Consider the following 25,455-nt stretch of genomic DNA (forward strand, 5'->3'; position numbering starts at 1 on the left):
GAAAATTCCCCGGAGGATAGCTGCAGCGAAAACAAAGTCCTGTGGCACCTTGAAAGAAAGTTACCCAACTTTTTAAGGCGTAGGGGGAAGCTGCAGTCCTTTGCTGAAGTGGAGAGTCGCGCCCCAAAGCTCAAGGTAATAATAATAATAATAATTTAAGTTGCCACAAGGCTCTTCGATGTTTTTCCCGGGGTAAACCCGGCAGGACCTCCGGGGCTCCTTCCCCCTCTTCGACTGACAACAGGGGCCGTCCGTCCCGACGTCTCTCGAGTGCGTCTTCCCTTTCCCCCGTTGCCTTGGTGCCGCCTGCTTCCTCGACAACAACCTGTCTCGGAGCCAACGAGGCAGCCACGTTAAGGAGGGGACTCCTCAGTTTAGATACTTCGCACAGAGGGAGATGCTCGGGGGGCGGAACCGCCTCCCCCCTCCTCAGTGACTCCCAAGCAGCCTGAGAACTCCCCGCCCGCTGTCCGCAGATACTGGCAGTGGGGAAGAGCGTCCTCCCCAGTTGCCTCGGGGCAACTTTCCCATTAGCCGCAGAGAGGGAGGGCTGCGTCCGAAATCCCCCCCCCCCGCGCGCATCCCGTTCCTTCCAGGTTCGGCCGCTCCCAACCTGGCCAGAGGCTGGGGAGTATCTAAGGCTCCCAGTGGATTATCAGCTCCCCGCTCCAGGCAGGAGCAGTAGGAGGCGGCGGCGGCGGCGGCGTTTGTCTCCCGAGGGCTGGCCGTCTTTGCGCTAATAGCCGCCTCCGACACATTCCCCTCTGCGTGCGAGTGTGCGCGCGCGCCATGTAAGGTTGAGGCGGCTCTACTACCTGCATTACAGTAGCACCGGCGTGAGAAGGGGAGGAGGAGGAGGAGGAGGAGGGGACAGAAGGAACCTGGGAGGCAGGCTGAGCTTTGTGCGCGTCTCTAGCCGGAGCCATTCGACGGAGAGGGAGCTCGGCTGGCGGCACAAGAGAAAGCCTGGCGGGGAGCGTGGTGGGCTTGGCCCCGTCGAAGGACTAGCGCCGGCCTTGCAGCTCACGGGAACTTGCCCGGCGAAGGGGAAAGAGTTGGAGCCGGGTCTGCTCCTGGCGGGGACGGGCAGAGCGAGGCTCGACGGGGCTCTCCGGCGCCGCTTGCAACACCTGGAGGACTCCAACTCGCCCCCCGCCCCACCCCCCGCCCCTAGCGCCGCCCGGCTGAGGATGCGAGGCTCCCGCCCCGCCGGCTGCCTCGCTCTCGCCCCGCGGCCCGCCGCGGCCCCTCGCCCCGGCCCGCCGTGCCAGCTGCTGGGCTGGGCGGGGGGTTGCTGAGCTCTTTGCATGGGGCCGCTGCCGGGCTCGCTCGTTCTGTCTGTCTGCTGCTGCTGCCGGCGGCGGCGGCGGCGGAGAAGGAGGAGGAGGAGATGCCCAGGCAGGAGCTGCCTTTGCCCGAGGGCTGGGAGGAAGCTCGCGACTACGACGGCAAAGTCTACTACATCGACCACGCCACCAAGACCACCAGCTGGGTGGACCCGCGGGACAGGTGAGGGAGGACGAGAGCGAGTGAGCGAGCGAGAGAGCCGGCTGGGAGGAGCTTGGCTTGCCAGGCGAGGGCAGCAGGTGCCTGAGCTCTCCCGGGCCAGGAGGGGAGCGACTTGGGGGCGAAGCGTGCGCTTCCACACGCCTCCATCTCGCCCCTCCTCCAGCTCCGCGCGAAGCTAGTCAGCGGGAGGGATGACTTGAGAGCAAGAGGGGCGCGAGGATTGGGGTCGGCCGGGGGGAAGGTGGGTTCGACTGTTTTCAATGCTTGGTCTCTACTCTGGAAGATGCGAAGTTGTAGTACAGTTCAGAAAGGGGTTTCTGAGCATGTGCAAAGCGCCTTTCCCTCGGCCCTTAAATTACTCTAGATTTGACGCCCGCGCACACAGACAGTGGGAAGCGTTAGCCCCTGGCACCTGTGTAGTTGTAAATGGCTGAAGGAGACCTACTCTAGAAGCTGCCTGCCTTGTTCACATCAACTTGCCATATGGAACAAACCACTCACATGTAGCGTTTAGTACTCATAAGCTTTCAGAGGCCTGGGAGGGTACATTGCTGGTAACCTCAAGCTAATTGTAAGTATTTACTACATTTTTCTTAGACCTCTGCACACATTTTTCTGGTAGTGTGCATTATTTTCTTTATCCCGCCCACATTTTATTCCCCAACCACCCTGTGAGGTAGATTAGGTTTACAGTGTGTGCCCCCAAACCACCTGGTGAGTTTCATTCCTGAGCATCGTAGTGAACAAAGTTGTCCCAGAACCTGTCATTCTAGGTGCTTCTCCATTTGGTAGATGCATGTATATGAGATAGGCATGTGTGAAATGTTTACATGGGTAAGCACTTTATTTGTGGCCTATATCAAGTTTGTCTCAGCCCTAAACTGAACTGTACAGGTGAAAAGGCTGCTACAGACTTGCCACAGTTCTCTTTGCCTTTCCCATTTCACAACAGGAGCCTGACACCTTTCTATTTTAGCCTTAAGTTGTAAAAAGGCAAGGGGTGGGAAAGTTATGAGAATCAAGAAGAGTCTTGTCCTCTAATTCCAGAAATATGGCGTAGCCAGTGCTGTGGTTACCTGGTGCCCAGGGAAATCTGCTTGGGAAATCCACTCCCAAATCACATCAGGGACGCTTCATTCTATATTATTACAGCACAAGTTCTAAAGCTCAGCTTTGGCATGAAACTTTGAAATGCAGCATACCAGTCCCTACCCCAAGGGCTCCATTTTGCTCTCCTGCTGGTGGTTGTAGCGACTGCTTGCTAATAGTTACCCTTACCTTTTTGCATTTTGTACAGTGAATCCTGACATTTGAATGGGTTCCCAGATATTTATGTAAATTGAATGTTACCTGGAATGATGCTAGTCAGGACTAGCTCCTTCCTCCATTTTTTAAGACTTGTCAGAACACAATTGCACCTGCTCAACTGAAGGTGTGTCTCAGGAAACTGGAGAAATCAAACAGGTGCATAGAACCTGTCAGACTCCTTGGTTGCTACATGCTAAGCCAATTTAGTTTATTTTTTTAGGAACAGCTACATCAAAATTTGCCACCAGGAATGCAACAATGATCTATTGCTTATAGGAGACTGTTGCCAAAAGCAATGATAATCTCTGTGCAACTACCTAAAATTACTTGGTTATCTTGCAGATTGCATTATGTAGAAGTTTTGTGAGGTTCCTCACTTGCCCCACTTCTGAAACACTTTCTTCAGATGAAAACACTTTAGGACATCCCTGCCTATCTCTATTCTGAAGGCACCAACTGTCAAATCAGTATAAAATACCTAAGTATGATAGTCTTAAGCAGTGCTTTTTTTCTAAAAAAAATGTTTAGGGGTACTCTCATTTTCCTACTCCTATTGAAATACTGCCCCTCAATGAGGCCAAACTTAGATTCACAAAATGTTTTAGGGGTATGCGTACCCCTGCCTCCCCCCAGAAAAAATGTACTGGTCTTAAGTATGCATATATGGGTTAAGGTTCTGTTTGAGATGAAAAGAAAATACTTTAACATTTAGAATATGGCTGGAATACTGGAATTTGTTCCAGAGCAAGATGAATGGTAGGAAGTGTAGAGCAAAAACTTTGTAAGTTGACTGTTTTTTGTGACCAGTATAAGATCCTATTCTATTTTGTGTTGGACCTCACTTTATTGGGCTTTTACTTTTGCAGATGATAGTCTGGCCAGAGAGTTTGAGAGTGGAGAAGCTTTGTAGAATTTCTGTCGTGGATACAGTATTCACACTGCTCTTTGGTCACATTCATGGCTGACAAACTTTTAAGTGTTTAGTATTTGGAGATTTATTTATTTTTTTCCTTTCCGGGGAGCTGTTTGGGTGTGAGTAAAAACAAGTATGTATTCTTGGAAATGTAATGCTGCTGTACACATTTGGGCAAAGCCCAAATATCACAAGTTGCCACTCCCAGATTGTAAGAACAGAATGCAGGTAATTTGGTTGCCTCATTGTTTTTAGTTGCAACAGCATAACGTCTTTGAAGGCTGAAAACCTGAAATTTGGCAAAGGTTCACTTTGTGTTTTAATTAAAAGTGTTGGAAATTAAGATTTTAATAGCACTTTAACATGTTCAAGTGCAGAACTAAAAAAAGTGTATTTTGTTGTGCCTTGCTACTCTTTCTTCAATACCAGTTTAATTCAGAAAACCTTCAAAAACCCTATTACACCAGTTTTGCTTTCTTAGCAATCAACTGCATTTTGATTCTATATATGCAGACAAACGTTGATTTTGTTGAGATGTACAAAATATCATAGTGTTTGCTTCTAAAGTTAAGCAATTAGAACATTAATGTGGGTGCTGGATTTGGAGCAGCTGTGCAGGATGAACAGTCCAGACCATCTGGAGGGCTTCATGTCGGGGAAGAGTGCTCTAAATAATTTTTATCTATTTATTTATTGCTGAGTCACTTATTGCTTTATTTTTCTCTCTCTCTTTTGACCACTTCTCTGTAAATTTTAAAGTTCATGGTACTTCTGTGAAAGGTATACAGTGCATATGATACAGTGTAGTGTATATGAAATTTTAGATAACATTTAACTCCTTTTGCAAAAGATTGCTTCTATCCTCCTTCCAGCAAAGTTAGGCAAATATTGTAACCAGACATTTTTTATTTTATTTATTTATTTATTTATTTTTATAAAAATATGCCTCAAAAAGAAAGGTTGATCCAAATATAGCTTTGTTTTTCCATTAAAAATACTAATCGTGCATGGGCAAGAAATTTCAGACTTTGTGCCTTGTCAGCTCACATGTCTAACTGATCTTGCTTTGAACCCAGAAGAATTTTTAATCTTGTGCAGTTTCAGCTTAATGAACAATTAGTTTTCAAATGGTACTGAAATAATGTAAACAACTGAAAGACTTGTGCATATGTGGTGTGGCTTCAGAAATCCTGTTGTCAATATTTTGTTCTATAAGAAATACCTTTTAGGAACACTGCTGTGTATTTGATTTCACAGGGTGGCAGTGCACCAGTTTCTCTGTTCTTGTAGTTTTAAGGTGATCTAAGAACTTGTATAGCTTCAGTCTTGAGGGTGAATGGTTTCGGTCCACATAGGCTTTTAAGGACCATGTTGCTTTCCACAAAAAATATGTCCTATGCACAAATGTGATGATATAACAATACGTAGTTAAAATGATTGTTTTCTTTGTTCTCAAAGTGGTTGGGTCAATCTAGCAACACTTAGTGGCGCTGTGGGTTAAACCACAGAGCCTAGGACTTGCTGATCAGAAGGTCGGTGGTTCGAATCCCCATGATGGGGTGAGCTCCCGTTGCTCGGTCCCTGCTCCTGCCCACCTAGCAGTTCGAAAGCACGTCAAAGTGCAAGTAGATAAATAGGTACCGCTCTGGCAGGAAGGTAAACGGTGTTTCCGTGCGCTACTCTGGTTCGCCAGAAGCGGCTTAGTCATGCTGGCCACATGATCCGGAAGCTGTACGCCGGCTCCCTCGGCCAATAAAGCGAGATGAGCACCGCAACCCCAGAGTTGGTCACGACTGGACTTAATGGTCATGGGTCCTTTTAGCAGTCTTCATTTTATCTGCACATCTAGGATGCCACTTCACATTTCCTGTTATGTTCGTGAGAACATAGCAGAACATGGTTTTGAAGTATGCTTGTAGAGAAAATGCACAGAAATATATTGTGAGCAATAAAGGACTCTAACTGGGGTGGGGGAGAGTAACCTAGGTGTAGCTTCTAGTGAAAGCTGGGTGTGGGCTTTGAAGACCTAGGTTCAAAGCCCTGCTCTGACCATAAGAAGCTCATCTTGTAACCTTGAGCTCTTGCCTCAAGCTGTCTAATATAGAGTGGTTGTGAGGATAAAATGGGAATGATCTCATGTACATCATTCTGAACTCAATGAAGGGAAAGGAGTTGGGGGGATACATATATAATAAAATTAAATACCTAGATTGGTAGGGGGATCTGCCTCCTTGATGTAAATTCTATATTGCTTTCTGTGTCCCCCCTCCTTTCATTGTCAAGTACAGTGGTAGGTCCGGAGGTCCGTTCTTAACCTGAAACAGTTCTTAACCTGAGGTACCACTTTAGCTAATGGGGCTTTCCGCTGCCACTGCGCCGCCGCCGCGTGATTTCTGTTCTCATCCTGAGGTAAAGTTCTTAACCTGAGGTACTACTTCCGGGTTAACAGAGCCTATAACCCAAAGTGTTTGTAACCCGAGGTACCACTGTACTTTATTGCAGTTGCCTAGGTAACTTAAATATTTGCAGGTTAATATACAGTATATCTTTTCTGTGCTTTTCTTCTGTTACCGAGATTAGTTTAAGGAGTAGAAATTAGGGTTCCATATGCGTGTTTGTATGAAAGGTTTATTAAAAAACAAATGCCTGTGCACACAAAACGTTGCCATGAGCAGAAACAAAGGGAAATGATGGCTGAGAATTTTAATCTTGAACAATTAAAATGCTAGATCACTGCTGATCTTGAAACATTCATACATGGACATTTTCAAGAGTTTATATACCCTTTAAAACATTATTTACAAGGTTCATGAAACATTATGCTTACTTAGCGCTGGTGCAGTAAATTACGGTACACTAGTAAATGCTAAAGCCAAAGCACTCTCCGGTATAGTACTAGTGATAGTCATTAAACCAGAGTGTGCATTTATATGTGGGCATAGATCCCAACTTCCTGCAAGTGGAAGGTTGGCAGAAAGAGGCTGGGAGGCGATTGCCACTTCCTCTTTACTCCTTTGAACCCAGATAATGGAATGAATCCATGTCGCCACATATTACCTTTCACAAAACCAATGTTCTCCGACAATTCCTTTGTTTCTTAAACACTGTTTATTTCCCTATGCATTTTTGAATTGACTCATCTACATTCTATCTGATCTTGCAGTGTTGTTCACTCTATATGGAAATTGCTCCTCATCGTTTTCTGACCTTGCTATCGAGGCAGCATCTGTGGTGAAGCAGAGGTTTTAATTTAACTATTAGCAATAAACCATCCAGCTTTAATTTAAGGCAGTCAGAGTCTTGCCAACTAGTGACTGTGTATTTCTTCTGTGGCAACACTGCCTAACTATACGCTTTCCTTAGAGCATAAACCGGGAATGGGGGAGCCCCAGCCCCTAGGGCCAAATGCTGACCCATAATCCTCTCTGCTGGGCCCTCCTGACTCTCCAAAGGCCACACCCCCTTTCTTCAGAGCACATTCTTCACAGGTCTTTTCCCTCCCCCTCCTGAATGCTTTCACCTGGCTGAACAGTGTCCTTGAATTGCAATAATGTCTCTTGCTTGCCTGAATGTAGAGAGATTGTGTGTGTGTGTGTCTACATACCTCTGACTTGCGTGGCTGGATTGTAGCCTACTGCACAAAGGTAGGACTCACATCCACTGCTCCGCCTACTTTTGTTTCTAGATGCACTCACTTTGTTTCTGGCACTGCCTTGCTGCAGGCATGTGGCCCCTGCACGGTCTCCCACAAAGGGGATGCAGCTTACAAGGACTTCTCTGTTTCTGTCTCTCTCTTGCACACACACAGCACTCAGCCATGCAGCTCTGTAGGATTATGCCAAAGTTTGTATTGCAGGCAATCTTTGATCACCAGTTGAGTCCTGGCACCAGTATTTTTTTTTTCTAGCAGGTATTCAATTTTTGTTTTACAAGTTTTGATTAACTGATAAATATTAATTGTGAGGAACTGCAAGGAGTGGAGACAAATAATGCATCTAATTTTGATTTGGCTTCCAAAAAAAACCATGAAACCCAAGCTTTAAAGCTTTCTGTCCTAAGGTTCTGGAGAGAAATTTGAATACTGTATTTTTCGCTCTATAAGACGCACCAGACCACAAGACGCACCTAGTTTTTGGAGGAGGAAAACAAGAAAAAAAATATTCTGAATCTCAGAAGCCAGAACAGCAAGAGGGATCGCTGCGCAGTGAAAGCAGCAATCCCTCTTGTTGTTCTGGCTTCTGGGATAGCTGAGCAGCCTGCATTCGCTCCATAAGATGCGCACACCTTTCTCCTTACTTTTTAGGAGGGAAAAAGTGAGTCTTATAGAGCAAAAAGTACGGTATGTGAAGGCAAATATTGCTGATACTTGTTCCCAATGCCAGTCAAGCCAGCGTCAATTTTTAAAAAAGCAAAAAGCTGTTGAGTGCTTAAAGTGTGTTAACATTGGCATTCTGAAGATGAGCTTATTCCAGCCTGGCTTCCAAGTTAGAAAGACCGCTGGAGTAATGTGGGGCAATGCCTGTGACAAAATAAACACATTTCTCAGCAAGACTTCAATGTGAATGCTTCCTCTGCTATACTGCTTTATAAGTGCTGTTTAAAAAACTCACTTTTTGAAAATTGTTGTATTTGGTTTACATTGTGCTAAGTATGTTCACTTGAACCCCACCAGAAGGATTTAAGGTGCACTTAAGTTGCTCGTCTTGGAAACATGCTTTCTTAATACAGTTTTAATAGTTCTTAGGTTTGAGGTGCACTCTCTCCCTCCCTCTCTCTCTCTCTCTCTCTAACTGTCAAATATACTTCTCAGTCTTCTGGAAAAGTTACAATACTCTGGTGGGGGGTGGAGAATGAAAGCACTCTTTCTCTTCATTGTCCTTTTCAATTCCCCTCCCCTTCCCCCAATAGACTTTCAGATTGGAACCACCTTGCAGTATTGCAGTTTAGTGATGTTCTGTTCTGTTTCTGTTGATCGGCTGATGTGAAATGTGTTCTGTTGGTACTGTAACTGAATTCATCCTCCAGAGAAGGCTGGATAAGTAGCCAACTTTGGCTAGGGTCTGTCATGAGTGCAGTTGGGTGATTTTGCTTTGCTACCCAGTCAAGAAAGGGCAACAGCAGGCATTGGATTGGGAAAGTCTGCAGCTGCATAAGCTGCAGTTCTGCCAAAAAGAATAATGAGAGCAGTCAAGAAAAGGAACAAAAGCAGCTGAGAGATGCCCCACATCTCTGAGATTTTTTTCTTTACACACTGGGTTTTCATTTGCAAATTGGCCCTGTGGTATTTGTTGTTTGTGCTTCTCACTGCACTTTCTTCTTCTTCTCAAATCACTTTCTTTGAGAACTCTTATTTTGTTTAACTAAATTTAATTGCATTTCACTGAGGCATCTTTTAACTGCTAATTACAAACCTAAAGTGAATTTCTGAACTATGTTTATAACTGAGATTTTCTACCTTAAAAAATAAATGATTTACCTATATATAACTGTTTAGCATTTATGTAACAGATAATACAAGTGAAGATCAAAATACTTTACACCCATAAACTCATGAAGGTACTTTGCAATAATCATAACTGATTGTATATCTCTTTGTAGGCCCATGTTTAAAATCTTATCCTAGCTGTTAGGCACTTATAAATAACATCCTTGCTGTAGCAATAGGAATAAAATATTTGAATACTGTGTGTTTTCCTTTCAAAAACACATTTTACAATGACTATGTTTAATACAAAGTACATTTTTTGGTACTAAAATACAGATAACAAAGAAGAATATCAAACTGTGAGACTTTTGTGTATGTGGGCTATATTCCCCCCCCCCCCGAGAGGCTATAAATGTGGTTTGGGTCATTTTAATGTGGGTTTTCAAGAGTTTTGAGAAAAGTCAGGATTTAGTAATAGAGATGTTGTTTCTGCTCTGGGAATTTAACATTTGAAGTCTTGCGGAAAATGCTGTGTTTGGTAATTTGGCACATGTCTCATTTCTTCATCTTACATGGCTCTACAGCAAGCAAGAGTGATGGCTTAATTAGGGGTAGCGTGTGGTAGTCAGTGGCTGTGCACATGGTTACTAGCTTAAAACACAATGAGGTACGGTAGTTCTTTCTTTCTGCTGGTTTGAAGCTGGTTCAGGAAAAGCCCATACAGAAAACCCAGGATAGATGTGGATGGTGGCTAATGTGTGTACATGGCTTCCCAAATCAGCAGTGGGATTGAACCAGGGGCAGAGTAAGTGGGAAAGTGTACATAGGCAGTGTGAAGGAGGAAGTCCAGGCTGCTTGAATCAGAGACTATTGTACAGTATTGTATTGGCTTATATTGGCTTGTAGGGTTGCACCCGCTGAATGTTAATGACTAGAATAGGATAGTATTACATTGTTTATCTATTTCTTTAAACAATGCATGTACCACTTAACTGCAATTGTCTTATTGGAATTGGCTCTTCTTCATAGAGCAGGATTGCTAAGCCGATGCCCCAGGGATCTTATCAGGCCCTTTGAAGTAGGGATGCAGAGACCTCTTTCAGCCTGAGGACCACATTCTCTTGTGGGCAGCCTTGCAGGGCTGCATGCCAGAGACAAAAGTGGGTAGCGCAACTAAGTCTTAGCTTTTGTACAATAGGCTTGACAAAGTCAAATATAATGGCAAGAGCCATTATCACAGTCCAATGACACTCTCAAGGGCCAGATGGAGATTCCTCGAGGGCCACATTTGGCCTCTGGGCCTGACATTCTCCATTCCTGCTCTAATGTGACAGACATGTGTGCTACACTTCCATACAGATTATTGACTTATCCTCGTGTCTGGAAAGTTGATGTCTTTAATACAGCAAGTAGTACTGTCTTAGCATTAGACCACCCTTCTAATTACATTAAATCTACAACAATCCCTCAGTGTGACATGTAGTCCAATGTATGGGGCTGCCCTTGGGTCTGGTTCGGAAGCTCCAGCTGCTGCACAATGCAGCCGCCAGACTGCTGATGGCAGCATCCGGTCAAGAACATGTGAGACCATTGTTGTTGTTTTTTAAGCCATGTAGCACGCTCGGGTTTCAAACCGCTGTGGGCGATTGCAGGATCCAAGCAGTGCATTGGTCGATCAAACCGCTGGGCTAAGCTGGCTCATGTGACACCATTGTTAAAACACCTGCACTGGCTGCCCATCTACTACCAAGTTCAAGATTCTTGTTTTAATTTACAAAGCCCCAAACAACTCTGGTCCAGGGTACCTCAGGGATCGCCTGAACCCTTATATCCCAGCTTGATCATTGAAATAGTCTGTGGGAGCCTTATTGGCCATTCCTCAATTTGCTGAGGCTCATTTGACAACAGGAAACTGTGTGTGTAGGGTCATTGGCACAGTTCTGTAGAATATTCTGCCAACAGAGATTCAGCAGGTGCCTTCTTTGCCAACTTTTAAATGCCTGCTGAAAACTTTTCTATTCCACCAGGCTATACAGGCAGCTAAGAAAACATCCTTCCACAAAGGTTAATTGATGTCTGTTTTTAACTTTTTATGGTTTTATTCTGTGGTTTTGATATCTATTTATGACAAATTGGTATATACAGATTTTTATAAATAAAAAACAATATTAAATGCCTTTATAAATATTATATACCTTTAAAGAATATACTTAAGGAAACTGACATAAAACTGCAATGGCATTTTCCAGTGCTGTATTCTGGAATGTATATACAGAAGGTTCACCTTCTGAATTTGGATATTGTTGTTAAAACCTTCATGTTCAAGAGGTATCAAGATTTCCCATAGACAGTTTCTAAAACTAGCTCATTTAGGTTGCAAAGCTATTACTTGTGAACATAGGAAGTTGTGTTATTCAAACCATTGGTCCATCTAGTTTCATGCTGTTCACACTGACTTGTCGTGGCTCTCCAGGGTTTGAGGCAGGGAGATGCCAGGCATTGCATCTTTGCACACAAAGCATGTGCTCTTCTACTTGCATCATATTAGTTCCACAATTGTTGTTTGTTTTGTATGAGTAAAAATCAGCTCCTTTGAAATAACAGTGTCACTGATTTATGAGATCAACCATATTTACAGAACTCCTAAAGCACAATCCTATGCTAATACTCCTTCTCTTTCTGATGGCATGTGTTCTTGTAGCCTAGGGTGATTCTAGTTCTACATTCTCATGTTGCATCTACTTGGGTGCAATCACCCTCTCATTAATTTATAAATCTTCTACAATTTATTGGGATTTTGTATGGGGGCGGTCTGTAATTTTTTTATATATATAAGTAAATAGGTCTTCCTCATAAAACGAGACAGAATATTTTGTTGTTGTCTAACTGTATACCCAGCCTCAAAAGCATTCAGAATACTGTTTATTAAGCTGGCTCTTGGATTTTCCACAGGTTTTAGCTCATCTGTGTGTACACTAATTAGAAGGAAGTCAACTAACAGAGCAAAACAGGATTGCTTACCATTTAATAATAATAATAATAATAATAATAATAATAATAATAATAATCAGTAAATTATTATATGCCTGGGCTGCTTAGTCAGGTAAAATACTGCAATGATGAAATGCCAAAATTTAATTGTATTTACAAATTTCTAAATCCTTTGAACATTTCTATCTGATTTTTTGTTTGTTTTTGTTTTGCTAACTGTTCCTTGTTGTAGAGTTCACTTCAGAGCCTTAATTCCTTTATGTCTGAGGGTTAGCCAGATGGCCCAATAAGGCTTTGCTTTTTAACCCACTGCCTTTGTGAGCTGTGTTGTCTACAAGCATTTCAGCTTCTGACACTTGGGTTCCTCACATACTGCCTTTTCAGTTATATGTATTTAGAAAATAATAGTGAGTCAGAAATCTGCAAAGTTTTCAACCTCTGAAACAGGCTTCATGGAATTTTTATTTGCATACATAAACTACTGTCCAAGTACTACCACATCTCTGTGTGTATTGTGTGAACACCATAGTGATTGGTGGCAGGGAACGTCTTCCAGAAGATTTGTAAAGAAAGAGGGAGCAGGTGGGTTGGGCTGTGCAGATGTATAGGGATTCTTGCAGCAAGCACAGCCCGTGACCTGCCTCTGCCTGGGCAGTGACCTTACCAGCAGGAAGTGGAGAAACTGCAAGGCTGCTTCAGTCAAGGGCAAAACTCTGACGCTAACAGTCACTAACAATGACAGAAACCGTTGACGGATGATATCAGGCCTGCAACGAATGTACCCAAGCAGCTTCAAAAGTTACCAGTATAGATGCCAATAGGGAAGGAATGGCAGATTTTCCAGGCATGGGGTTAATGAAAGGTTTCTTCTCTGGACTAGGTTCAAGCAAAAGCTGAACATATTCTGTGTCAGTGCTGAGTGCTTAAATAATATGTTTGATGAAAGAGCTGGTAATATGAGAACCTCTACTTTCATTGTCAAAGGGATGCGGGTGGCGCCGTGGTCTAAACCACAGAGCCTAGGGCTTGCAGATCAGAAGGGTGGCAGTTCAAATCCCCGTGACGGGGTGAGCTCCCGTTGCTTGGTCCCTGCTCCTGCCAACCTAGCAGTTCGAAAGCATGTCAAAGTGCAAGTAGACAAATAGGTACCGCTCCAGCGGGAAAGTAAACAGCGTTTCCATGCGCTGCTCTGGTTCGCCAGAAGTGGCTTAGTAATGCTGGCCACATGACCTGGAAGCTGTATGCTGGCTCCCTTGGCCAATAAAGTGAGATGAGCACCGCAACCCCAGAGTCGTTTGCAACTGGATCTAAGGTCAGGGGTCCCTTTACCTTTACTTTCATTGTTGTTAAAAAGTGGATTCCTAGCTTTAGGATACAGATTTAGTTGTCATTATGTGTGACCAGTACCTTGTGAAAATGCAGAATGAGGGATAAACAGGACTTGCAGTGGTCCAGAAGTGGGGTACGTCAAGCACAAGAGCTCCAGTCCCATCTGGGACTGGCTGAAAACAGGATCATATTACATTTGGAACTGATATTTTGCCTAAATTGGTATAGAGAATGGAAAGTGAATAACATCCTTGCTTTTAGAGAGTAGGGATGTGAGACTTGTCAGAATAAATATGGAAGATGTATAAGGAAACAATTCTACTTATTCTTGCACAAGGTGTGCTCTGATAGTGATTAGTGAGATGGAACTTAAAGTTAAGACAAGAGTGTGAAAGAATACTAGAGAAAATGAACATGCATGAATGACCCTGGACTCTGCCTAAAAGAATCTATGAAGCCATTATGTGGGAGGTCAAAGTGACATTCTACATGGTTAAATATTAGTTATTTATGACTACAAGTAACTAAGGAATGCCAAAAATGTATGTGTTTCTGTTTGGCAACTGGTATGCTATTGTTCTTTGACCCTTAACTACTGGAGACATTACATTGCGTTCAGTATTGATGAACTAGTGGCCTTACCATTTTTACTCCAGAATGGTAATTCTGTCTTCCAAATCTGTGTACATAGCATCTTATATTTAGAAGATACCAGCAATTTTTGAGCTAAGAGGATCTTTTGTTTCTTAAGAAGTGGCCCCACCTTCCATTTCACATGACACCTGCTTTTTAACTAACACACACACACACACACACACACACACACACACACGTAGATTATCTATGTCTGACTCTAGGCAGCTCTTGGGATCCTGGCTACATTAAACATGTTTTCTATAAAATATACTGTACCCAAAAGCAACTCAATAGAAAGGTAGCAAAATGCAATTTTAAAATATCAGTAAAAAATTAATATGATAACGTTTTCCATTAGATATGCTATATGCATAAAATACACCAACTGGATTATCTCTCCCTTTCCCCTTGCTCTAAATTGAAGCTTAGTGTTGTGGAATGTGGATGATTCTACCATCATGCACCTCTCCCTGCTCTTCATCAGATTGGCACTCTGATTTTATGTTCCTCAGCTGCTTCCTGTGCTAATTGGCAGGGGAGTGAAGACGGGCTTGGAGGCTGCATAGAAGAGACCAGGAGTTTTGCATGTGGCCTTGGGATGTGACCTGGGTTGTCCATATGTGACTTCTATACTTCCTATGCTGGTAGTTAAGCCCCTTAAATATGACATCACTTAATCTACTTGTGATCAAGCTGCACCAAAGGCTTAGAAATCAATTAAGTGGTTTTCTGGTTCACATTGTCCTAATTCAGACTGAACCCTGTGGAGTTATTTCATGGTTGGTCACAGCCCTGTTTGTATTAATAAGTCATTTACTATGCCAGAAATAGCGATTCTTGCTTATGGTACATGTAAATAACAACACTGCTGCTATAAATAAAACTTACAGAAATTATTTAGTGTCTTGGGTCCATTCATAAGTTCTTCATATATCTTTTTTTACTTCAAGCACAAAACTAGATAGTTATCCAATGCAATTTCTGATGCATTTCTATCATTTGAAGTGGCAAGGGATGCATTTCAAAAAAAGATGTCCAGTGATTGCCCCTTCAATAAGTGTTTATAAAACAGACACAATGCTTTAAATCTTTAACTTCAAAGCATATTTTCTAACAAGAACCCCACTTTTCTAAAAAGAAAAAAAAAGAATGTTGCTATGCTAAAAAACATGTTAAAGTCACTGCTGAGAAAAAATTGTTTCCAATAGATCAAACCTGCATTTGATCTGTTGAAAGCAGCATTTTCTACTCAGTTTGAAAACATCACTAGGTGCAGATGGTAAAGGTAAAGGGACCCCTGATCGTTAGGTCCAGTCGCTGACGACTCTGGGGTTGCGGTGCTCATCTCACTTTATTGGCCAAGAGAGCTGGCGTACAGCTTCTGGGTCATGTGGCCAGCATGACTAAGCTGCTTCTGGCAAACCAGAGCAACACATGGAAATGCTGTTTACCTTCCTGCTGGAGCGGTACCTATTTATCTACTTGCACTTCATGCTTTCGAACTGCTAGGTTGGCAGGAGCAGGGACCGAGCAATAGGAGCTCACCCCATCGCGGGGATTTGAACCTCCAACCTTCTGATCGGCAAGCCCTAGGCTCTGTGGTTTAACCCACAGTGCCACCCAAGTCCCTTAGGTGCTGATGGACTCTGTTGTATTTCTGAACTCCCTGGCTTCTGTGATTACCTTGACATTTGAGTGATATGTGGGAGGATATGTAAAGTAGCACCCAATGCATTGTTAGATGCCAAAGGATACCACAGCACATTGATTTCATTGTGCTGAAGAACAACGTGCAGACTCCACAAAGGGCTCCGCTGCACTCCTGTTGCTCTTCAGTGGTGTAGGAATCAGACATTTAAAACGAGGACAACTAAAGTGCGAAGCCAGTGGGGGTGGAGAGTCCAAAATGAAAACTGTGTTTCTGAAGGTTGGCTTTCTAACACATTATTAGATGGTCTGGTAAATACGCCAAGAGAGTGCCAGATGGGGATGCTCCTCTGAGCTGCCTGCTGGTTACTGCTGCTGCCATAGTGACAAGAGGCTTCCCTCTGAGCAAGTGCAGAATCTCCAGGGACTTTAGATTGGATTATGTGCTTTGTGATAAATTGCCTGAATGGGAGCAAGACTGGATGGGAGTCCCTGCTGCTGTAATCTTGGTTTCATTCAAGATGGTCACAATTTAGTCTGAGATCCAGAAGCAACTATGAATTTGGTGGCAAGTGGGTTTTGTTTTTATATTGCTGCAAGCTGTACCACCGCTGTCGGGAATGTATGTTGTGGTGCTTTTAAAATGGTGCCTTTTCCCCACTATAGTCTCAACATGTCTGCTGCTTGTCCCCCCCCCCCACTCCTGGACATTGAGAGAAGAATGTTTTGAGGGATTTTTAGTTAAGCTCTGTATATGTGATTGTGGGAGAAAAATAGCCAACCACACGAGTTAAGTTACTTCTATTTTAACTTTGTTTTCCCCCCTGTATGTTTTTGATGCCGTATAATAAATATGTGACTCCTTATGATCAGTTCGACTTAATTTTCAATCAGATATGCATTTCCTCAACTCTTTATAACAAGGCATGCACCATACGACCTGAGCACACCACATGGACCTGTTGACTACTGCTTAATGGTGTAATTGTCACTGTCTCTGTATGAACTTCCTACATCTTATTTCGCTCTGACCTACACTGTTTACAACCTCCCAGGTACTCATGTGTACTATCAAGTCAGGATAAGGCTAAATGCATCTGATGAAGTAGATTGCAGTGCATACAAGCTTATGCTGAAATTTCCACAAGCCTCTGCTGCGTTTCCTGCAACATAGCTCCTTGAAAATTCAGCATACAGCTTTCTGCAAATATACAAAAATGAAGTCTGCACAAGCATTTTACTTTCTTTTACTTCCTATAATGCTTGTCAGATTTTCAATGTATGTTCACCTGTAGCAGGAGTGGGAAACCTGTGGCCCTCCAGATATTGCTGGAATCTATAAATTCCGACCATTGGTCTCACTAGTTGGGGCTGATGGGAGTTGGAGTCTTACAGCATCTGGAGGGGCCGGTCCTGACCTAATCACTAGCTGTGAATGAACTGCAATGGACTGCTCTCTCTCCTCACCAAAGGACAGGTGAAATTTCCTCTCCTTTGACACTTTTGGGAACCAGTGGCCTTGTTTGGAGGACATTACTTTCCTCTCTGTATGTGGTGAGATTAAGAGCAGGTCTTGGTTTACATACATCACATACCAAAACTGTTCCTGGAAGGTATACTTCAAACACAAACAATTTGAATGTTCCTCCTTGTTTAAATAATAATAACAAATCATTGGACATAGAAAAATAGCATGTTGGGGGAAAATCTTGGCTTAAAGCTCCTTGAAATGTAATTTTCTTTATGCCTAGATAAACTGTTTCCCTGTATTTTTTAAAATCACAAATCCCCCATCCCGTCTTGCAGTATATAGTGATACAGTCCAGCAGTGGAGTGCTTACATGAATAAGTTGTGTGCAGACTGTCCCCTTAGTTCTCTGTAGTATAGTGCTTGGTCTTAGCAGCCCTATATTACTACCACCGAGAATCTTACAGAACCTTAAATCTTAACAGGTTTGTTTGTGGTCTAGGACTCCGATGAAGTGGATTGTGGTCCATGTCTCAATTAAAATGCTAGTATTTAAAATTACCCAGAACTCTTTGTAGAATGTTTAAAGATTTCTCCCCCCTATGTTTCCTGTTCCTACAGGCAATTCGCTTTTTCATACGTTTCAGAAGCAGTGTAATTTGGATTCCTTAGGGCGGTGGTGGCGGGGGTGGGGGCTTGATAATCAGGTAGCTATGTACATGCACCAGAAGGACTCTTGGTTTATATAGTATTGGCTCAGTGGAATGTGACAGCTTGATCCGGTATCCAGGATACATGGAGGGTGGGAATGTAAACAAGAGCCCATGGCCACATTCCTGGGATTTCACTTCAGTTGAGAGAAGGAGGGAAATGAACATGATCTCAAGTACTTGAGAGTTCGGATCAAGATAAAAGGTGTTAATACTGAACACATACATTTTTAAAAAAACAACAACCTGGAGTTATGCTGGGGGCAAAACCTCAGTGTCAAGTTCGTTACTGTGACACAGGTGAGTTGCTACTGCCAAGAGGTACTGCATTTCCATGGGAAAAAGCCCTCCCCCACCCAACTTTGTATTTGTGAGGAAGCAGTTACTTAATAAGTTTTGCTTTAGAGCAGCTTGTGTTTGATAGTGACACTTAAGTAGGTAACTCAGATAAGATAAAATAAAACTCACTGTGGTCGCTGCTGTGAAATGTCCTCTTTGAAAATGGGATTTCTCAGGGGAAGTGATTTTAATAAGGGTCTCTTCAGTTGAAGTGCAGTAATCTGATAACATGGCAAAATGTGGAAGAAGGTGGTATGTTTCACAGCAAGATCAGAATGCTAGAAAAGCAGGTATCTCCACCTCAGAAGAGTCAAACAATTGGTGCATTATACTATTGCACAATGAGTTCTGAACACACACTGTGGATTGAAGTCGGTGAGTGTGTGTCTATTGTGTCAACGTGGCTTCAAATTGCATCTGAGCCATATGTGCTCAGAAGGTGGCCTCAGGCAAGGCATTGGGTTGGATCCAACATTGGCCTTGTAGTTGAAGAGGAGACTGTGATCCAGCAGAGGCGGCTTCTGGAGGGAGGGAGGGTGCTTGTGGAAGATGATTTTTGCTGATTCGTTTTCCTCTCCACCACTTTCCACACTGTTGCAAAAGATCACGGGAGGCTTTCATGGGGCACAGGGGACTGCAGAAGGAAGGAGGGATTGGTGGGTTATATTCAGCTAAGTCCTACTCAGAGTAGACCCGTTGAAATTAATGCACCTAAGTTAGTCATGCTCACTAGCTTCAATGGGTCTATTCTGAGCAGGTCTATTCTGCATTGAATACCACCCATGAAAATTACCTCCCCCATCTCCAGTGAGAACATCCAGTGAGTTTGTATCCAGCTAAGTTGTACTAAGAATATACCCATTAAAATTAATGAGCTGAAGTTGGTCCTGTCCATTAATTTTAGTGTGTCTACTCTATGTAGGACTACGATTGGGTACAACCCCATCACCTATAGGTTTCTGTTCACCTATGGGTAGCACTGGAATTATGGTGATTTGTTTTCTGTGCTTAATTTCTAAAAATTATAGTTATTTGTGCTCAGTGGCTTACCAGCCCTGCCCTTCCTAATGTCAGTTGTGGAAGGTTGTTGCTGTTCCTTCCCCACAGTAAGAAAAAATCACTTTAATGTTGCTATTTTAGCATATCCAATAACTTCTGGAGATGAGCCCAAATCAAATTAACCCTGTATACCACAAAAGGTTTTAAGCCACAGACGTATTGAATATATTGCAGAAACTATTAACAATGTATGTAAATGACTGGGAAACAGAACTTGAGCCATAAAATCTGTTTTTGGCTTGCATGTGTGCATGCAGGCATACATTTTTCTGTAATCAATAAAAACATTTGGCTCACTAATCTCAGTTCAATAAATTGGGGGCTGCTGGTTTGTGTGTTGTTTTTTTTATGCAGTGGGTAATATCTGCCATTCACAGTGTTCTGGTATAAATAGACCAAGCTTCATAGTACAGTACTAAATTTTACTGTACCACTTCAAAACCAACAGTGAAGTATTTAAGAGTATCGACCATCTCCTAAATGCCATCTCTGTGGGATCACATGTAAGGTATTCAACAGACATGCAAAAATGTTTTTCTAGTGTTATATTAATAAGGATTATACTTTCATATTAATGACTTGATTTGTAAATATGATACATAGTTTCACCACTTTCACCACTAGGCGAGATTGATAAGATGTAGCGCAGCGTGAGAAAAGTAAAACAATTAACACCAGAGGAGGGGAGACAGGCCCCTAAGACTCATTGCATTGAATTTGACACCCAATAACAGTTAGAGGGGACATTTTGCACCCAGCCTTGAGAGAGAGAAATGTTTTTAATACTCATTTTCCCTTCCACACCAGCTATTAACCAAGTTTTCATTTAAGACTAATGAAAGTTGTAGCACCTAAAAACAAACAATTTCGTTATAAAACAATTTTGCCAATTAGCTCTCACTGAAAGCTTATGATGCCGTTAACAGATTTGTTCATCTTTAAGTGCTAAGCAAGTGTGTTGTGTTTCAGTGCAATAGATTAAAATGGCTACCCCTCTGGAAGTATTTAGTACTAACTAATTGAGAAAACTCGCTGGGAGAAAAATAAACTGCTAGAATTAATTTGTGCTGTTTTTCAAGGCATGGTGATTTTTGCTGGCCTAGTCACAGAAAGCCTTGGGGTTGCTGGGACAGGGGCATAGGAAGCAATAATGGCATGACAACTTTTGGGGGTTGAAATGGCCATAACTTTATTGATTACAGATGTAAGAAGGCTTAGACTTAGGCATTGGGTATGTATCCCAGGTCAGCTAACCTGGTTGCTGGCTGATTACTTCCTCAGGGTTAATTAATCCTGGGGTTAAGATCCCCATATGACACACATCAAATAAGGGCAACCCCTCCAGGATGCCAGTTGGGGAGTTCTATGGCCTTTTAGCCCCTGTCTGAGCATATGGACAAAATCCTTCCTCTTGGACCCCTTTATCAGGGTCCCCTGATACTTTGAACTGGAAGAGAGAGGGTAAGGCTTCTTCCTACCCACCGCTGATTAGTCCGAGAATCCAACCCAATGCCTTTTTCTGCAAACAAGTTATGGCAGTTGCTACAACATAGGCAAACCCCCCAAACTGGCCTAGTTGGCCTGCAGGATAATTCCTCCCTGGCCTCCAATATGGCAACTGAGTTACTCTACAGCAAGGTCATCCATATGCATTGTCTGCTTACCTTCAAGTGGGGCCAAATTTATACAGTGTTGGAGGGTGGGATGTCTTATGCTGACTGTGCTGCTGTCTTCAAAGCTCTGCCCTGAAGTCCGGCCAGTTTGACTAAAAATTAGCAAAGAATCACATCACTTCCCGTAGCCAGCTACAACTGATGATGCCGTCATCCAGCTCTGTGGGAGGTTTGGGGCACCCCCAGATCACCCACAGCTGTGCCAAGCCGCAACTGCTGCCGCCCACAGAAACTGTAAGGCTTTTTGAAAAGCAGTCTCATAGGAGTAGCACATGACAAAGTATTTCTGCTCTAAATAGTTATCAAGCAAAATATAAAATGTTCTTTTAATGTCTTTTTAAAGAGTTCAGCAGCCTTCGATATTGTAGATCCAGGAGAGTGTTGATTTAGAAAATAGGCACTTAATTAACAGCAAGACCCCTTAATAGGCAAGGCATAAGTAATTGCATGTGTTAAGAATGTAAGAAGTACCCTTTTGGGACTGAGCATTTCATCAGCATTATTTGCAAGAAGGCTAGTAACTACCAGAAATTGACCAGTAGGCCCTAATGCAGTGTAATCTGTCTTCTGCTATCTCTTGTTGTTGGCATCCATCTGTCTTGAAAGATAATGGAGTGTGCCCCTGGGGGCACTGTATGGAGGTACCGGGCTGCCTAGACAACAAGACCTCATTCTTGGTCTCACTGATGTGGTCCAAAGGAAAGCAGAGCAATACGTTTGGCTCCAGCTTGACTGCAGAAGTTGCCAGAAGATGATGTATAAGGTATCATCCAACTGTGTTAGAGACTCCACTCCAGATTTGTGTAGGGTTATCTCCTCATCTTTTCTTCTCTGAAGATCTTCTGCAAGGCAGCACAGGTTTAGGACCAGAGTTTTCCTTCTAGATGGGCTAATTATAAATGGAGAAATGTGACATGTGTTTGGAATTTCAGAAGAATTAATATTGCATATGTACCAAATTCCATTGTTGGCCAGATAATGTGAGTTCTTGGCTTAGCTCACCTGTTTGATGTCCCCATTGATGGTTGAGAGATTACAGTGAAGCTTGGTATGTATGGATTGTATCCAGTTGTGTACCTCCCTCTGCTCAGAGAACTCTCTGTGAGCAGAAGCGGAAGGGGCTTCCCGCTCGGAGGGGATGAAAGCAGAAATCAGCAAAAATTGCCTCCCCCTTACTGAGTGAGGGTTTGCACAATGTTGGATTTTTGGGTGTTAACTTGTAACTGTGGTTTGGGTATAAATTACTCTGGGTTTGCGGCACAAAACAAGCAGATAACTTTAGTATCAGTTCGGAGGGGATCCAAAATTTGGGGTGAAGCTTTCTTCCCTTCTTAAACCCAGAAAATAGCAGATTCACCAAATTTGAATTTTCACTGACAGACACAGAACCTCTTTTAGCTTATAAATTGTTGTTTACCATTGGAAAACAGGGTACAGCTGGGAGTGAGGGGAGCAGTAAGTTAACTGAAGGCGACATTGAAAGCAGCCAGGAGCATGGACAAGAGTTATTCTTAATCAGTAGGGCTGGGTTATATCTGCTTTTCAACATCGTAATATATCACCAGCCAAACCTTGCAATATCCTGATCTATTATGATGTCAGAAGGGAGGAAAGAAGGTGGGGAGGAAGACGGCAGTTGCCCCTTCCCTTGGTAGCTGGCTACACAGATGATCAGCACCACCATGCACAGCTTCTGCCGCTTCCCGACAAGACCTGGTGAGTGCATCAGCCAGGGCGCCATATAGTACCATGCATGCAAGCACGAAGCTTTGGGGCACCACCGGTCTCCCTGGTGGCACCAGCTGCAGCACACCCTGACAATCGCCTCTTGCCGCCATGGAGCACCATGCAATCTGTCAGATTGTTGTAGCTAAGCTAACGTCCCAATATCATTTTGTTGGGTAACTTTGAAGTTTTTGCTGCTTATGGAAGTGATATAGGAACATGGTAGCCATAGGTTTGGTGTAAAATATCTGCATTTTTGTTCATGATCCAAGCTTACTTTTATGTATTAAAGATTAATTTGCTCATCTAAGTTGTTTTTTGCACTAAACTTGGCAGGCATTTGTGGTGCCATAGATGCACTGATCTGGAAAAACAGCTTTTAAGCATACTCCACTTGGCACTTTATTAAAGGTGCTTAACTCCTTACAGGGAAAATGGGTACACAAAGGTATGGTACAGAATTGGATGAACATTCCAGCTTGCATTCATAGTTTTCTTGTGGTGTATGAAGCAGGCCAGAGTCACAACATGCATTCAATGTGAATGAAATGGTTTTATAGCACACAAACATAGTACTAGTGCTTCCTTTGCAGCAAGGAAAACTGGCTGCTTTGATAAGGCCTTTGATATGGGAGATACAAGTTCTTCCCCTTCTTTGAGCAAAAAACCTCTTGCATGGCCTCAGTGAGGAGACTAGAAGCTTTCAATTTTGTTAGCAACTCACTATGTTTACTGTATTTTTCGCCCCATAGGGCGCACCGGCCCATAGGGTGCACCTAGTTTTTTTGGGGGGAAATAAAGGGAAAAAAAGTTTATTCCCCCCCCCCCCAGGCACGGGGCTGGGGCGGGGGAAGCCTGAGCTTCCCCCACCCCAGCCCCCAGAACAGGCTGCTGTCCGCAAGCCTAGGGAGCCCGGCGGGAACTCCCGCGGGCTCCCAAGGCTTGTGGATAGCTTCCTGAAGCCTGCATTCGCCCCATAGGATGCAGACACATTTCCTCTTCATTTTTGAAGGGGAAAAAGTGCGTCCTATAGGGCGAAAAATACGGTACTTTTTTACAGCTGAACCTGGCAAACTCTGGTTAGCCTTTAAGAAGAATTTAGAGCAACAAGTCCACTTCAAACTTGGTTTACAACCCTGGGTTGTTTTCCTAAACTATAGTTAATGCTAATCACAGTTCTTTGTTTGTACAAAATTAGTCACTGTAGTTAGTTGAAAGCAGAAGTGAAAGCTTCTGATCCCTTCCTTGCATCCATAGCATGGTAGGGAGGTGTTTGTGAACCCAGCACTCACCCAGGCTCACTTCTGTAGAGCAGCCAAGGTGGATAAAAATAAATGATTTTTAAAAAATAATCAGATTTTTAAAAAAATAATAATTGGATTTTTAAAATAAAATGCTTTTGGAGGAAAAGATAGTGTTCTATTTAAGTTACATTATAGTCCAAAGGCTATTCATCAGGAAATAAGGATTTGTTTTAAGCTTTTCATGTGTGCTAAAACTAAGTCTGGTGGTGTTGTTGTTTTTTAAAAAATCATTTAACCACATCAGTTAACAAACATGGATACATATGCTAGAATGTATATTGTTTTAGTTAAATAAATAGTTTAAATTGTTACTAAGGAAATGATTATTTTTCTCCTTCCAATAAAGTACAGCAGAAAAATTGTCCAAAAATAAACAAGAATTTCATAATTACCTGTCTTTGTATTTCTAATAGTATAACCAAATCAGTAATTTTTGATATAACTGTAAAAACTGCTCTGAAAATTTATTATACCAAAAATGAAATCTTCATCTGGTTGTAAATATTAAGATTATACCAGAAGTATAATCATTTTTTTACAGTCTTTCTGTAAAAAAATGATTTAAATCAAGTCTTAGTGACTAGTGATTTAAACCACGCTTTACTGACTAGTGATTGAAATCGTGATTTAAATCAAATCCACCCTGAGAGCAACGCTATGATTTAGTGTTATGTCTGACCCCAGACATTTTATTGTGAGTAGGTCGAGGTTGGGATGCAAGAATCCCTAAGCATGGGAGCTGCCACTGACTTCAGTGAATAAGCTTCCCCTCTTGTGTGAGCAGATATTTGTGCATTTAATAACATTGGCTTTTAATCTGGATTCTTCACTGGAGTGGAGTGTACTTGCCTTAAGGACCTGGCCTGTTGTCTCAGGATATATGGCATATTGGTATATAAACTTTCTAGGTTCAGCAGCTATGTTTTAATTATTTTTCACTGTGTTTGTAACAAGGAAACGAGTAAAAAAAAAATCTTTTAAGTGCCTACTATTATAAATAAAAGAGTAGGAATTGGAGAGTATGAATTCTTATTTGTGTCCTAGCATTATGTGATTACGTGTTACAATAAGACATTATGATTGAATCTGTGCAGATATATTCAGCTGCAAATAGTTCTATAAGCTGTTCCCTATAAGCTATTGCCATAGTGTTATATACTGCCGTAATGATTCTGTTAAAACCAAGGATATTTCACAATCCATTGTATTAAGAGCATGCCTGTGCAAGTCTTACTCATAATTTCCCATCCATCCCACTATAATAATGAAATTATGCACATTTAGCTGTAGATATCCTGTGGGTGAAGGAGATGTGAACACTCAAGCAGTACTTTATATATATTGAGAAAGGCTTCATACCTGCTTCAAGCTTCCCTTTAGCTGTCTTTGAATTAGGCCCCATAGAGGCAGCGAAACATT

At 42.6% G+C, this 25,455-nt stretch overlaps 1 protein-coding gene across 2 annotated transcripts in view; it reads left to right on the forward strand.

Moving 5' to 3' along the window:
* Positions 1-1,257: 1,257 nt before the first annotated feature.
* WWC1 (WW and C2 domain containing 1) overlaps positions 1,258-25,455 on the forward strand; it is a 77,924-nt gene continuing 53,726 nt past the window's right edge. Inside the window, exon 1 of one of the 2 annotated variants that reach the window (XM_082213010.1) lies at positions 1,258-1,509. In XM_082213010.1, the coding sequence (XP_082069136.1) occupies positions 1,308-1,509 (202 nt within the window). In that variant the 5' untranslated portion in view covers positions 1,258-1,307. The remainder of the gene's footprint in view (positions 1,510-25,455) is intronic. The other variant, XM_082213009.1, reaches the window with a different exon arrangement.

This window comes from Podarcis vaucheri (genome assembly GCF_965113315.1).
Source record: "Podarcis vaucheri genome assembly, chromosome: 2".
Lineage (NCBI taxonomy): Eukaryota > Metazoa > Chordata > Lepidosauria > Squamata > Lacertidae > Podarcis > Podarcis vaucheri.